This window comes from Haemaphysalis longicornis, unplaced genomic scaffold (assembly GCF_048455015.1).
Source record: "Haemaphysalis longicornis isolate Haplotype H1 unplaced genomic scaffold, Haemaphysalis longicornis Haplotype H1 scaffold_12, whole genome shotgun sequence".
NCBI lineage: Eukaryota > Metazoa > Arthropoda > Arachnida > Ixodida > Ixodidae > Haemaphysalis > Haemaphysalis longicornis.
Genome location: NW_027526225.1, coordinates 91,952,793 through 91,967,592, shown reverse-complemented (window position 1 = coordinate 91,967,592; position 14,800 = coordinate 91,952,793). Strand labels below are relative to the sequence as shown.

The 14,800-nt window shown below is 47.4% G+C and overlaps 1 protein-coding gene across 3 annotated transcripts in view; it reads right to left on the bottom strand.

The window, feature by feature from the left end:
- LOC144163022 (A disintegrin and metalloproteinase with thrombospondin motifs 18-like) overlaps positions 1–14,800 on the bottom strand; it is a 174,086-nt gene that overhangs the window by 19,396 nt on the left and 139,890 nt on the right. For all 3 annotated transcript variants that reach the window (XM_077693800.1, XM_077693801.1, XM_077693799.1), the window contains 8 exons: positions 14,154–14,467; positions 11,662–11,748; positions 10,743–10,867; positions 8,965–9,017; positions 6,633–6,738; positions 4,891–5,194; positions 3,821–3,922; positions 2,562–2,749 (listed from right to left, as the gene is read on the bottom strand). In XM_077693800.1, coding sequence (XP_077549926.1) covers positions 2,562–2,749; positions 3,821–3,922; positions 4,891–5,194; positions 6,633–6,738; positions 8,965–9,017; positions 10,743–10,867; positions 11,662–11,748; positions 14,154–14,467 — 1,279 coding nt within the window. The remainder of the gene's footprint in view (positions 1–2,561; positions 2,750–3,820; positions 3,923–4,890; positions 5,195–6,632; positions 6,739–8,964; positions 9,018–10,742; positions 10,868–11,661; positions 11,749–14,153; positions 14,468–14,800) is intronic.

Sequence of the window (14,800 nt, the reverse complement as noted above, 5' to 3'; positions counted from 1 at the left end):
TATCTATAACATGACTATTGGCAGTCTGTATCGGCCGATACAGACCGCCGCCATAACCAATTTCTGTTCCCGTAAGTAATTGCTAACGTTCTTTTCGAACACGTGCCACCATATAAGTATATCGGTGTATCTCTATGCAGTCATAATAACGGGTGTCCGGACATTACGAACATTGTATCATCTGCAAACAAATCTTCAGGTTTTCTGAAACGTCGCCTTCGGCACACCAAAAAGAATAGGTAGCTACAGACGAACAATTCTTTTTATCCAGTCTAAACTGGAATAAGCGTCTGCAGTCTGCAGCCCACACCAAGCATACCTAATCGACTCACTCGAGGCAGCTCAAAACCGTGCTGTTAGATTCATTCATTCTTCGCATACGGATCATACAAGTGTATCATCCCTCAAAAAGAATCGGCTCTTTTAAACCTTGACAGCCGTATTTCCAGCCTCTGCCTTTTTCACAAGTTTTTTCACAACCCCCTCCGCCATAGCTACAACATTTTACAAGCCCGTATGTCCCACTGCCCCAGTCATCTATACTCGGTGACAACTTAAGAACGGCACCGGAAGTTGCCACTGTGCCTTATCACCGTAGCCGGATGTTTCTCCGCGCGGCGCAAGTAGGACGTTACTGGGAATATTTTGAACATGGCGTGAGCCGTTCCCGTGATTTTTTGGACTTCATATGCTTATAAGCGACTCCAGTGACGGCAAACAAACTGCGTGAGACAAGGCAGACGATATCACGCATTCATAGCAAACCCCTTTCAAAACGCGCGCGCTCTGACGTCACGGGTCCGACGCTTTGGCGGAGTGATACACTACATGAGGTGGTGCCGTTCTTGAGTTGTAACCTAGTATACCTGAAGTCACCCTACCACGTATTAGAATGACCACTTTCTCTATGTCCTTCTTTATACGGAGTACAAAGGACTGGAATGACCTTGCTCACGACGTCGTCGACACTTTTCCGATTCATCAATATTTCTCGGCCCGCTTGCCTGTACGCAAAAGTTCCCACTTACAAAAAGATGGCGGCCGCCGACTACAATAAATCGAAGTCGGCAACGGCAAATAAGTCGGTTGCCGGAAAATCCAACGAAGAAGCCAACTTGTACACGCGCTTGTTTCGGTTTCGGCCAAACGGCTTATTTCCTAATGAGCGCTGAAGTCGCAGTTGAGAACTTATTCCCCGACTTATCGCGTTCAGGGAAACGGGCCCTGGACCAACTGTCTACTTATCTCTCACGATGAAAAACTCGTGGCAATAAAGAGAATTGTTATCTTGTCAGCCCACCCCTTACGTAATACTCCCTCCATGGCTAAAGGAAATAAAGTGATGTGATGTCAACTATATTCAGTTAAGTATGGTGACTTGCCGTATTGATCGTATCAAGACACATACGCATAACTTTCTTGTAATTATAATTATAAATTCGTTCCCATATAAATTGTTTCGCGATAGTCTCGATAAAGCAAGAGTTGCAGCCGTTTTCTGTAGCCGTACTCTCTCTGTGTACGTGACCATGTATAGACAGCAGACTGGAATTAGCTGAAATATACTACTGCACCGTAAACTAATTATTACAAGTAAATGAAACTCCGCGTAGTGGTGGAGTCGTCTTAGCAGCCAATTTTAGTATGAGTTTTCCTATGACGCCTACATTAAATCGAGAGCTGCTAGCTCTTGAGCGGGTGCATGCGATTCTTCGTCGACGGCACGAGCCTACAGCAAGAGAGCTTCGCTGTAAAAACGCCGAATTTCGAGCCAGCGGTGCAATCGTTTTCATTTCATTTATTGGTACCCTCAGTACCGGGAGGTAGTAGAGAGGGGCGTGGTTATTACGCGTAAAAACTACACAAAAAGCAGCACTTGATATATGTAGTTAGTACAGTGATGTGGCTCATACTCATACAATATTAGCTACTAGAATTTTTAAACAATTCGTGATCACGGATGGTTGCAATTGATGCGGGAAGGTTATTCCACTCGATGCTCGGGCGTGGTATGGTACTCCGACCTTGTGACGATGATCGAGACGAGGCGAAATGTGTTCTGGTGGTGCAAAAAAGTTCATTGTGTAAATGGGGATGGTGCAATATTTTGTGAAAAAGACTCGGTTGAAAAATTTGACGGCGAGATGCTAAAGATGGGAGATTCAGGCTAGATTTCATTGCCGCTTTGCTGGCGGTGCGGTTATAGTTACAAAGAATAAAGCGGACAGAATTACTTCGAACAATTTCGACTGAGTGTATTAGATTGGTATGTGCAGGATCCCAAACAGAGGCAGCGTATTCTAATTTGGGGCGAATCAGTGTTTTGTAGAGGGTGAGTTTTAAGGAAGAAGGAGCTTTAGCAAAGTTGCGACGTAGGTACCCAAGCATTCTGTTTGCTTTAGCGATTATATGTTCAGTGTGGATTGTCCAGTTGAAATTGTTGGTGATATGTAAGCTTAGGTATTTATGACTAGAAACGGTATCCAATGCAAGATTATTAAGATAGTAGGTGGGGGAATCAATAGCGACCACGAAGCTTGGGCGCTCGCCCGTTGGGTTACCTGGGCCTGTCGCAGCGCCGCCGGGACACCTTGACGCCGACGTAGGCGTAGTCACCCCGCGCGACGCAGTCCGAGCGGCACGAGCCAAACGACGACCACGGTCCCCAGCCGCCGTCGACGGGAGGGTCCCGTGAGCGTCGCCGCTCGAGCTCGTCGCGGCGGGCCACGCAGTAGCCGCCACGACACCACTGCGCAATGTGCGACAGCCTTGTCTAAAAGAACACACGCTCTCCCACGGAGACAATACAGAGCAATTTACTCATTGATTCAACCCAGCGAGCCGGCCTGTATACATGGAACTGATTCAAATCCTTAGCGCCACAGACGGGGACAAGAAAGGAAAACACGTACAAGCGCTTTTTATAGCAACTGATAATTAATGTGAAATAACATAATTTATACCCTACAGTGCTGTGCACATCAATGCAAGAACAATCATTGGTGAACACATCAACACGTGTTCATCTTCCTATCTGACACTAGATAAGGAGGTACAGAGGAGATTATTACATAAGCACATGCCATTAATGTCGTCGTGCGTATGAAGTACCAAGCGTGAACACGTGGTGAGGTGTGCGCCGTTGATTGTTCTCACATTAATGCGTGCGGCCCTGTAGGGTATATAAGTTTTTTTTTTTCGATAAGTTATCAGTTGTTAGAAAAAGCGTTTGTCCGTGCTTTCCTTTCACGTCTCCGTTTTTTTTTTTTTTTGCGCTAAGCGTCAAAGATGCTTTTGATTGGCGTGATCTCCCAGTGTACCGCAAACCTCAGTGGCGTGGAAAGAAGACTCGAAGGAAAAAATAGCGTCAGGAAAGAGTCAAGGCAGCAATGACCTTTTTTTACGCTTGTTGACTCCAGTGGAGGGTAAAATAGTCACAGAACAGCGCCGCGGTTTGTGCGCCAGATTTTTGACTCCGTTTGTGCCACGTGCAAGATGTTATCCTGCTCAGCTATGCCAGCTATGACTCGGGCACTCCTTACTTTGGCTGCTCTCTTGGTAAGTGCCGTCTCGTGGGCAAATGCAGCACTCTGGGAGAAAATGTGACGTTTCTCCTTGACAATTTAAAATGGCTACGCAAGGGAAGGAAGCTCTGTCACGTTTCATAACGATCACTCTTTTGCGATGGTAAGTGACAACCCAGAAGGTAGAACAAATTTTTCGAATCACGGTGGGCGGCCTGACTCGACCCGTATAGAACATTGATGGCAATCACGTTGCAAATAGACTGCGCTGCACATGTAGAGGAAAGGCCTCTTACCATGTTTTCTGCGCAGGGCGTTCCCTCGAGGGCCGGGTGCGCTGCGAACGAGACGGGGGTGATCCCTCGGCTCATCTCGCATCGAAGCATCCGGCATATTTCCTGTGGTGGTAGATGCGGAATCGAAATAAACGTGAGCGGTGCACACACTTTTCTTATTGATTGACTGACTGACTGATTGATTGGCTGGCTCGCTGGCTGATTGATTGATTGATTGATTGATCGATTGATTTATTGATTGATTGATCGATTGATCGATTGATCGATTGATTTATTGATTTATTGATTGATCGATCGATTGATTGATTGATTGATTGATTGATTGATTGATTGATTGATTGATTGATTGATTGATTGATTGATTGATTGATTGATTGATTGATTGATTGATTGATCGATCGATCGATTGATCGATCGATCGAACGATTGAACGATCGATCGAACGATTGACCGACCGACCGACCGACCGACCGACTGACTGACCGACTGATTCATTGATTGATTGATGTACATTTCACTGCGTCATCGCGGTGTGGAGTGGCGATGGTGACTCTCCGGAACGTGAAATAGCACAGAAATTAACATATGCTCATTTAATTAACACTCCTTATACCTATTTTATACCTATTATACCTATACCTAGACAAGAAGAACAGCGACCAAGTTGTCACACCAGGAACCCTTCAAGAAGGAAACTCAAAACACTAACTTTCCGGTGCGAAACATTTCCGGTCTACACCGATTTTCTACATGTGGCAGCACAGCCATACACAGCTTCTCTTTAAAAAGTTGGCCTCTTGTCTGCTTGTTTCACTGTGAATGTCGTCGAAAGACGATAGTCGTCTGCCGCTCCTGCCACGTAACTCCTCCGCTCTTCACTCTCAGCACCCCCTGGCGCTCCTGCCCTCTCCTCTGACTCCTCTCTTGGTGATCTTATAGAACTTTTTAGACTTGATCGACATTTAACGGAATTCAATGGACATATATTGAAACCGAGACATGTACAGCTTCCCCGCAAAAACAGCACCGTGTTTGGTACAGCGTCAAGACGCCCGTAGCAGAACACTCGCCTGCAGAGGCTGGGTGGCTGTGCGGCGGCTGGCCGAGCCGAAGCGGAGGACGCACTGTCGGTCTGCCGAGAAGATCTCCCCGGGCAGCTGGGGCGACTTTCGCGCGGCCAGCAGGTCCACATCGGCGTCCCTGCTTCCCCTCTGGAAGACGCAGGCGGCCGCGGGCAGGCGCAGAAACTTGGACACGTACTGACGCGAGCAGGTGGACCAGCTCGTCTTGCCGGCTCCCAGCGTGGGCGACATGACGTAGTTGTCCACGTCGCACGGGTTCCCGTCCTGGGAGCCGTCGTGCTCCATGCCGAGGCTGCGCGGCCAAGAGTGTCTCACCAACTCTTCCGTTCGGCCCATTGCACTGTCATCTACGTTCCTTTCCCTCGCACGCTGTCGGGATGATCATTACCAACATACAGTACCAACAGACCAATAGTACGTTTGTTGGTGTATAATGTGCGCGTTGCCACTGTACTCGTCCCTCTTACGTGACGTCATGGTAACTACGAGACGTAATACACAGGGGTATCCTTACGCGGGGCCATCGGAGCCTGGGTATCTCCAAAGTTCTGTGCTTCTACAAGCACTACATATAGGCCGACAATCTGTGGTCCCCCTCGTTCCTTTTTAGGGCGCAGCCCTCCGGCAGCCGTTACCTGGGCTTCGCGGCGTAGGAGACCTCGTAACCGAGTCAGCGAACGCAGTAGCGATGGCAGAAAGAAAACAGAGGGAGCGTCTGGCGACGGGTGAGGAGGAGGGCGACACGCACGGATATGCTCTCTCACTGCCTCCCCCTCACTCTGGTTTCACGCGTCGCCGCACAAGGAGCGCCCTCCACGCCCTCCCCCTCCCGAAACGCCGTTTCGTTCGCCGCTAATCCAAACCACCTGACATTTGAGCGGGAGATTCCAACCTGATTAGCAACAACATGCTCTCTGCTTCCCTTCCTTGGCTAATCCAAACCACGTGACATTTGTGCGGGATGTTCAAACACGATTTATAACATGCTCGGCGGCGGCGACGCGCTGCGAGATAAAAGCGGAGTATCGCGCGCCGCCGTGCGTTCGCTTATGACGCGATCACTTCCTGCGACGCAGAAGACTGCAGCTCGCGCTGCGCCCAAATTTCGTAATGGGGAGTATAGTAGTCGTCAGTGGATTTGTTCTTCCGTTTATGTGGGCCCACACCATCGTATCATGCAGACCACACCTCCCCCTTCCCCCTGGGTCTGGATTCTCCCATCAGTCTAATTCAGGAATCATATGCAACGTATTTTTTTACTGCGTGAGGGAGGCGTGTCGTACTAATGATAAAAATATTACTTGTGGGTTTGCGTGCGCGTTCATATGTCACCTTGAGGTAGCCACATCATGTGTCCCAACCAGTCCCCTCTACAGACGTATTAACGGCAACATTTATGCTACACAAACAATTGTAGTATTGCACTAGCGAAAGTCGCGGACTGTGCAAATTAATAGCTTATGGGTTTGAGCCAGTTAGTACTCCATGAATCTGTCCTCGGTTGAACGTCCTCCTTTTGGATTTTTCCGCGCCTAATGATAATTAACTGTGTAAGGGCCAGTATTGCCGCGCAGTACTTCCCGAGAAGTGCTTCCGTTAATGAAAAGGGTTGTACCGTATTTTATCGCACAGAATCTGTACAACAAATGGCCATTAATGAGAGCGCGGCAGGACACCGACTCCTCCGTCGTTCTCTGGCGGCATTAAGAAGAGATATGCGTGGGGCCCACCTGTGCCCCATCTCGTGGCTGGCCACGTAGACGCTCTGGAAGCTGGTTCCTTCACTGATGGTGCAGCTGTTCAAGGAGTTGCACATGCCGCTCACTGGCGCCAGCCCTGCGGGTGGGTCAGTAATCGGGACTGAATGGAATGCAGGAAAACGGAAAACTGGGCACGTTTACGGTGAAGATTCAGCTTACAAACAGCGCTACACCGACCAAACACAGAGAGGAAGAAGGCAAGGGGAGCGTATTTCCAAACGTTTCGCTGCACAGAGCACCCACGTGACATGTGCGATGTCACAGCGCGCGCTATTCTTTTGAGAGCCTGCTAAAAGAAGCCCAACCTTCGGGCTCTGTGGCCGTTTTAGGTAACTTTAAATTTGGGGCGCAGCCCATAACAGCGTTTAATTACCGTTCTGCATCGCGCAAGCAGACACGTCACGTGGGTGCTCTTTGCAGCGAAACATTTGGCAATACACTCCCCGTGCAGTCTTCATCTGTGTGTTTGGTCGGCTTACTTGATTGATTGATTGTGGGGTTTAACGCGCCGACACAACGCAGGCGATGAGGCGCGCCGTAGTGGAGGGCTTCGGATTAATTTTGACCACCTGGGGATCTTTAACGTGCGCCGCGGTCGGCTTACTGCTGTTTGTAGTAAGACTGGTAGAGTGAATTGTTGGCACGAAGCTGAGAGCTATAGCTAGCGAGAGCAACCATTGGCTCCTTTGCTCATGGCTACAAATGGACATATGGCTCCACCCGTCGCTGAACAAAGCGACGAAAAGAAAAGTGCGCTTAAATATTCTGGGAGCACGGCAAGATACGTTACTACTATACCGCACTTAACGACTATACTACTATACTATACTATACTATACTATACTATACTATACTATACTATACTATACTATACTATACTATACTATACTATACTACTGTACTACTACTATACCACACTTAACAGAAAGAACCTCAATTTAATGCGTGCCTCGCCTGAAAAGAAGAAATACTTAAAAGCGAAAAATAGGCAAAAATATACGTATGCGAGGTCCCTTATCTGTTTGTAAACTCGCATCTAAAAGTAATATATTTCTAAGCTACACAACGTGTTGAAATTTACGCATGAATTTTAATATTGTGAGCTTAAAGAGTAACTGAACTAGGCCGCGCACATTGGGTTCTGCGCCAATGGCTTTTTGTAAACGCCGAGGGTCTTCAACAAAATCAAAGGGCCGTTATCGATGTATCTACGGTATAATTTAAAGGTGAATATTTAGTAAGCAGGCGGGGTGAATGGGGTGGCGGGCGAGGGACGGAAGTTTTTCTGTCGGGGCAGTCTCTTGGTTGGACTGAAAAAGTGTGTTGGTGCGGGCTTGTTGGTACATAACTGAATATGGAAAAACAGCGCTAAAACGGGACAAAGAACTTGACAAGACTGGGACTTCAGCGCCCAGTCTTGTCACGTTTTTTGTTTCGTTTTAGCGCTGTTTTTCCATATTCTTGGTTGGAAGTGTGCACGAACGAATCAATTTATCTTCCTTTATTTCGATGCGTTATTTTGAAAGTGCGAGGAAAGCTAAGAACACAAGGTATTGCAAGGTTGTCGGCTCCAGTAGCAGTTAGAGAAGATCACAAGCAAAAAAATAAATAAATAAATTGCAACAATGTTAGCAACAGTGTTCAGCGTAGAGAGTAGAGAGATAAAGCTGGTTTAAGCAACCCAGAGCCGAAGCACATCGCTCTTATATGATCATAGAGGGGAATGAACCACAGACCTTGCTGGAAGGTTTCGCTCGGCAAAACAAATTCCACGTCGCTAGGCATGTATCGCAGCGACCGCGTTACCACATTACGTCTCATGAAAGCCTCAACCGAGAGCAGCCTCGCTGTTAATTAATGGCAGTTTTGCCTGAGCGGCCGGCTATCTAGGTCTCACCCTTGTGTTACGAAATCCCACGAATAGATGATAACATCAATTCTAAAAACGACTGCTTATTGTGTTCTTCCTTTCGACTACGGCAACACTATAGTTAACATTTTGGAACTCCGGACGCCTCGTGGCCTTGCAGAGATTTTATTGATTGATTGAATTGATTGATTGCTAGTGGTATGCCCTTTGAAACGGGGCGATGACGTGTCATCTTACCAAGAAAAAAAAAACATATATTTATGTTTTAAAACTAATATATAGTGAGACTTACGGCCGCTCAGCCTGGTGTCGAGAAGGAAAACAAATGCCTCCGCTGGTGAGCCACAGCTGGATGTTACCTGTTTACCCTTTCTCCGCAATATCCCGCTTCATTAAAAAAAATATATTACAAAGCAGAAAAAAAAATCTCACCGACGACGTGTCTTTTTCTGAGTCCTTTCTCGTCCACAACGAACATGTTGATTCTGAAAGGCAATCGGGGCAGGCGCTGTTATAACAACTCATTCATAGGCCCTTACCCACTGCCGAAGCTACAAAAAAAAAAAAAAAGAAAATCCCGCCATCTCCACGAAGTGAATGATGATGAGAGGGGCGAAGCTAAAATGCTTATCGGTAAAACCGTGAAACATTCGCCCGCACATCATGTAAAGACTCGACATGTCAAGCTTTCCATCGCTCCGTTGACAAGCCCGTCGACGACGTCGATGTTTGTGGTGATTAGGGCTTGTTTGGGACGATGCGAATCTCCATGGGTAAGTTGGCGAATTCGGTGTGTGACATTTTAGCCACCTTAGCCGTCGCCTTCAGCAGAGCGTCTTGTGTCGCGTACCCCCGGTACGCGTCTTGAGCTCGCAGGCGACGAACGACAACCTCTTCTTCTTCCTCTCCTCCTTGTTGGGTAGCAACGAACGCGTTGAACGTTTTGACTTCTTTGGCCAATCTTTGGTTGGCCAGTCCCTAGGGGGATACTGCCACAATCATCATTAATGTGCCGGATACAGCAGCAACGAGGGACGGGACAGGGCCCGAGCAAGAGGAGCTTCGCCCCTAATGCAATTGCAATGTCTAGTGAGCAAGATGGTGTGTTCACTGGCCCAACTATGCCAGGATGCGTGGTTATGACATCCCATCGTGCACCACAAAAGCTCCAACTCGACTGGCGGGTGTCGTACCACCGCTTGGATGTGACTGTGCTCCTCTGACATCTGTCGAATTCCTGCACTGTTTAAAATGCATATTGGGGGATTTTACGCGCCGGAAATACACCTGTGGTATGAATCGCACCGTAGCGATACTAATTTAGTATCTTCAACGAGCAGCTAAATCTAGTCACACTGGTGTTCTGTTTTTTTTTTTATCCGCCCGAAAAGCACTCACCATGGCTGGGATTGAACCCACATCCTTAGTCTTATTACATCGCCTTAGCCACATATCTACTGCGGCGAGGCCTGTGTTATTGCAGTGACGTCAATACTTTAATTTTAGCCGGGTCGCGACGTCGGTTACAACGGTAGCCAAGCTCCGCTGATACCGTCGAGTAAAAAAATCGCTCTTACGAATAATGTTTGTCTCTGTTTTACAGCGAAGCCGTCTTGACCTAGGTTTCGACCAATACTGCCAAAGGCCATCGGGTCGCGTCGACATAGTCGCATGCGCTCGCGCCAGGGCTAGTGTAAAATGCTCTGTAGTCCTAAATGAATGTATAGTTATCTTGAAAAAAAAATATACTGAAATTAGCCGCTAAGGCGACTCCACCACTACACCTAGTTTAATTTACTTGTCATATGTCATAATTAGTTCACAGTGAGTATGTAAGCGTTAGAGAATACCCGCATCCTGTCAATATATGGCCCAGGTGGTGATGTTTGAAAATATATGGCCGTCTGTTGAGGTAGTCGGGTTAGAAAGAAAGGCTGCAGCTCTTTATTTATCGAAATTGCCCCCAAACAAATTCATTCTGGCTGGGGAAATAAATTAAAATCAATCTAATCAATCAAATTAATTCTATGGAAGCTATGTGTCTTTATCAGATCAATTAAGTAAGTCACCATACATAAAATATTTAGTTATCCACCAATACAGCTTAATTCGCTGGCCTTCCATCTTCACAGTAGTGGAAGAGAGCCGATTTTTTTGTCGGTGTATATTTCTACGTGAGTCGGTGTGGACGCATCCAGAGCAACACTCACCCCGAAAGCAGTAACGCGTGGTCCCACCGCGGAGTGCCCTGGGCAGAGGCAGCTTTCCTGCGCTGATGTTGCCACACGCAGAAGTTTGTCAGGTACGTGTCGATGTTCTCCGATGGCGTGAGGTCCTGGTACGAGAGTAGAGGAGTTGTGGACGAGGAAACGTTGGTCAGTTTTTCTTGCTTTTTGTTGATATCTTTGAGGGGCAGTGAAACCCGGACTCAAACTTCAGATTACCCAGAGCACCTTTGCGAGATGGTTAACTTGGGCTTCAGTAGAACACACTGTTGGGCAAGTTGGTACGTATTTGGTAAAACCTAGATTGCGATTAAACAAGGACGACAGAAAGACGACAAACACAAGCGCTATGTTTGTCGTCTTTGTGTCGTCCTTGTTGAACTTGTGTTTCTCGTCTTTCTGTCGTTCTTGTAGAACTTGTGTTTGTCGTCTTTCTCTCGACCTTGTTGAACTTGTGTTTCTCGTCTTTGTGTCGTCCTTGTTTAACTTGTGTTTGTCGTCTTTCTGTCGTTCTTGTTGAACTTGTGTTTGTCGTCTTTCTGTCGTCCTTGTTGAACTTGTGTTTGTCGTCTTTCTGTCGTCTTTGTTTATTCGCGTTCTAAGTTTTACATAACTTGGGCTTGTTAGGAGGATGAAAATTGCTTAATGAATATATTAATAAAGGACGATCAAGAAGGAGAGCCACACAAAATCAGCGCCGAGTTTAGTCAGATTTAATCACAAAATGTGCGCGCACTAATAGATGATAAACTGGTCCAAGAATTCGCCGTCTAATTTGCGAGAGGACTAGCACTGTGAATGCAGTAAAGCAAAACCTTTAAGAGAATGATCAGTTAAGCCAAAATATGCCTCAAAACAATGTTAGACATGAGTTGGTGGTGCAACGCATAGTGCCGCAACTCACCCTAGGTTGGAGCTTCAAGATCTCCAGTTCGACGACAGTCACGTCGATGTTCCTTCCCAGTGATTCGTGTTTAAACAGCATTTGCACCTGGGGAGAAAGGCCAAACAGCCGTTACACAGTCAATTCCGCATGCCAGGTCAAAATATACGCTTGTGCATGGGGTGGTCGCACTTAAAGATCGCTAGGCTCACCCCCGGACACTCTGCGGTCAACGAACGCTCTCGGTCCCTTAGTGACCTAAGTCAGATAGGAGGACATTCCGATACTTTCACTCGAAAGGCGTTACGATGGGTGTTTGGATGCAGTTCGTCCGACGCCAATTTGCTCCAAAAGAGGCGCGAACACATTTAGGAGGAGTGCCCACTGGTCAGCAGCTATACAGAACAAGACAACTGTGAGACAGACGGCCACAGACGAGGATATTTCTTACTTCGGGAGTTTTAATCTCTCTCACTTCTCTTAGCCTTCGTCCGGTAGCCACTATGTAGTAAAATTATTTACATCCTTTTTGTCTATAACTAGCTCCCTTACACCCTACCGAAAAACAAATTAAAGCATGTAATTACCTATAAAACACCCTCCAAAAAGGGGTATTTTGTTTTCTGCTAGGTTTTAAGGGTGTTATAAACGACAAGACACCCTAAAGGGTGTTTTATTTTGTTTTTATGCTAGGGTGTACAAGTGTTAGTTACAGACAGTGATTTGCACCCTTTAAGGTGTAATTCACTCTACAGCGTATAATTCCTAAGGGCGGTCTTCGTGCAGCAGTTTTGACGAGTTGGATTGGGTTAGCGCTTCAAAATCACGACTTTAGGTTACGTTGGCCTAGCTTAGGGCAAGTAAAGCCTGCGGACAACGCGCAGGTTCAGCTCCGCCAGGCTGTAGCTCAACTAATATCCTGAAGGTATTTTTTTTTTTGCCTGAGAAGCTTTTGTAAGGCAATGCGCCAATCTTAACACTTGTAAACCTCGTTATTACGACCGAAAGATGCAATGCACGAACAGACGGTCCAGCCGGCAAAGCAGCCATTACACCCTTGAATAGTCACGTGGTCCCGCATCGGCAAGTCTCCGAACGAACGTAGCTGTGACGCCTCGCCGCAGAGGATCACGTGGCGTGACGTCACGCCTGCCACACTTGTGCTACAGCCGCTCAAGGTGGTTACGAAGCGATGAATGCCCTCGTGAGTCATGGTGTAGGACAGCTTCCGCTCTAATATTTTTTTAGCCCTTACAAAAGTCGCGGCCACTAGGCAAAGGGAACGCCACTTTCTGATCCCAGTCTTTCTGAATACTCAGAACACACCACCTCACTCCAGATAATGTCATCCGGCCACCTTGTAGATTTTTTCGCCCATTAACGTTCTTCGGCAAAAACGCAATCTCCTCGCACGTGTAGTTGTCGAGGCAGTAGCTATCAACAAGAAGAGTGACGCCGGCATTTGTACACTTTACGTGGCATTGACAAAAAAAAATGGCAGCGTATCTGTTCCCTTTGTTGCAAATGTCGACGAAAGACGATAGTCGTCTGGAGTCCCTGTTAAGTAAAAGCGTCCCTTCGCTTTCCCGCTCACCTCTCGTGCTGTTCCTCTTCCGTCTCGCTTTTTCCAGGATAAACACGCCAGAGGTTTGCTCAAGTCAATTTAAATTTACCGCGTTTCACTGTTACAAGTAGGGTGCCTCGATGCCAGCGCTACCGTATGGCGGAGACGCGCGTGAACTGAGGCACCATTTTTTAACGTATATAGAACAAGGCTGCCCCACTCCACGAGCGTTCCAAACGTAACGTGGAACCTATCTAGTGTAACCTTCGTTGCTGTTGCCGTTTGATTTCTTAATTGCCGCCACGAGCGCGGGCAACAGCAGGCGGCGGTTTTCTGCAGTTGGTGTAGTATTTCATTTGCTATCGCAAAAACCAAGCATTCATGAATTTTTTAATAAAGGAAGACTGCAAATATCACTTATGTGTATTGATTTTCTGTCTCATATTTACGTAATGTTTTTTTTTCTTGTTCAATAATGTTGACAACTATAAGCATTGCCACCGGACTTAGACGTTTAGATTTGGCTGTGGGTATATAAACCTATTGTGCCGCTTCTATTTCATTTTGGTCGGGTGGCTGAATCGAGTTACAGATAGACAAACAGACAGACAGACAGACAGACAAACAAACCAACATTTCGCGTTCAAGTAGCCGAAGAAAGGCTATCGTCTTTAAAAGAAATGGGCGTGCTTGTGAACTGGTGTGAACTAATTGGCGTGAAGTTCGTGAACTGATCTCGCGAGGTGAGAGTGATTGTGGCGCTTTATCGACGTTGTGCAATGTTTCATGTATATATGTATGCGCTTTATTGTTAGCAATTCAGTTGTTAGTCAGCATTGTGTCCGTGTCTCCTTTCTACCGTACTTGTTTTTCGTTGAAGCTGAAATTTGCAGTCAATATTAACCAACCCGCCCGATTCCAAAGCACGTCTTTCAAACTTCCCGCTCACCGCATTCATGATGGTGAGCACGTAGGTGATGAGTTCCTGTTCGGGGTCCCCGCCGGGGAAGGCCCTGGCCATAGCGCGGTACAGGGCCTGGTCCACGAACACCGCCGTCTCCACCAGGGCTTCGGCACCCTTGGCGTAGCCCTCCCGCGGCGGGTTGCGACCCCTCCTGTTGCCCTTGGCGCCGCTGGAGTTGGCGGCCGACGCCGACACCCTGCGCCGGTTTCTCCGTCTCCGTCTGCGACGTGCCTTCCAGTCGCCGTCTGGGACACGGGGCGGTCGCCGGGTGGCGTCGTGCATCGCGGATCTGTGCTCGCCTGTGAGGTCGCATGAAGAATGGTGTCACCAACGTATTCGAGTAACGTCGGGTGTCACCACTGATAAGAACACTTAAAGGGACTTTGAAACACTTTTGATAAATGTTTTCGCTCTCTCCTTCGCGTCTGGAAGCACTGCGAAAGCTGTAGTTATCGCCAGCACGGAGCGGCACTGCGTGATTTGCTCGTCGCACCAGGTGCGCCTTCCGTTTCTGCTTTGTTTTCGTGACCTTGTTCTTATAGTTACTATTGAAAAGCGTTCATTGCTTCAACTGAAGGAAAACCGGCCAACAGCCGCTACATGTCCTTAATGACGTAATCCGAGCGGTCGAA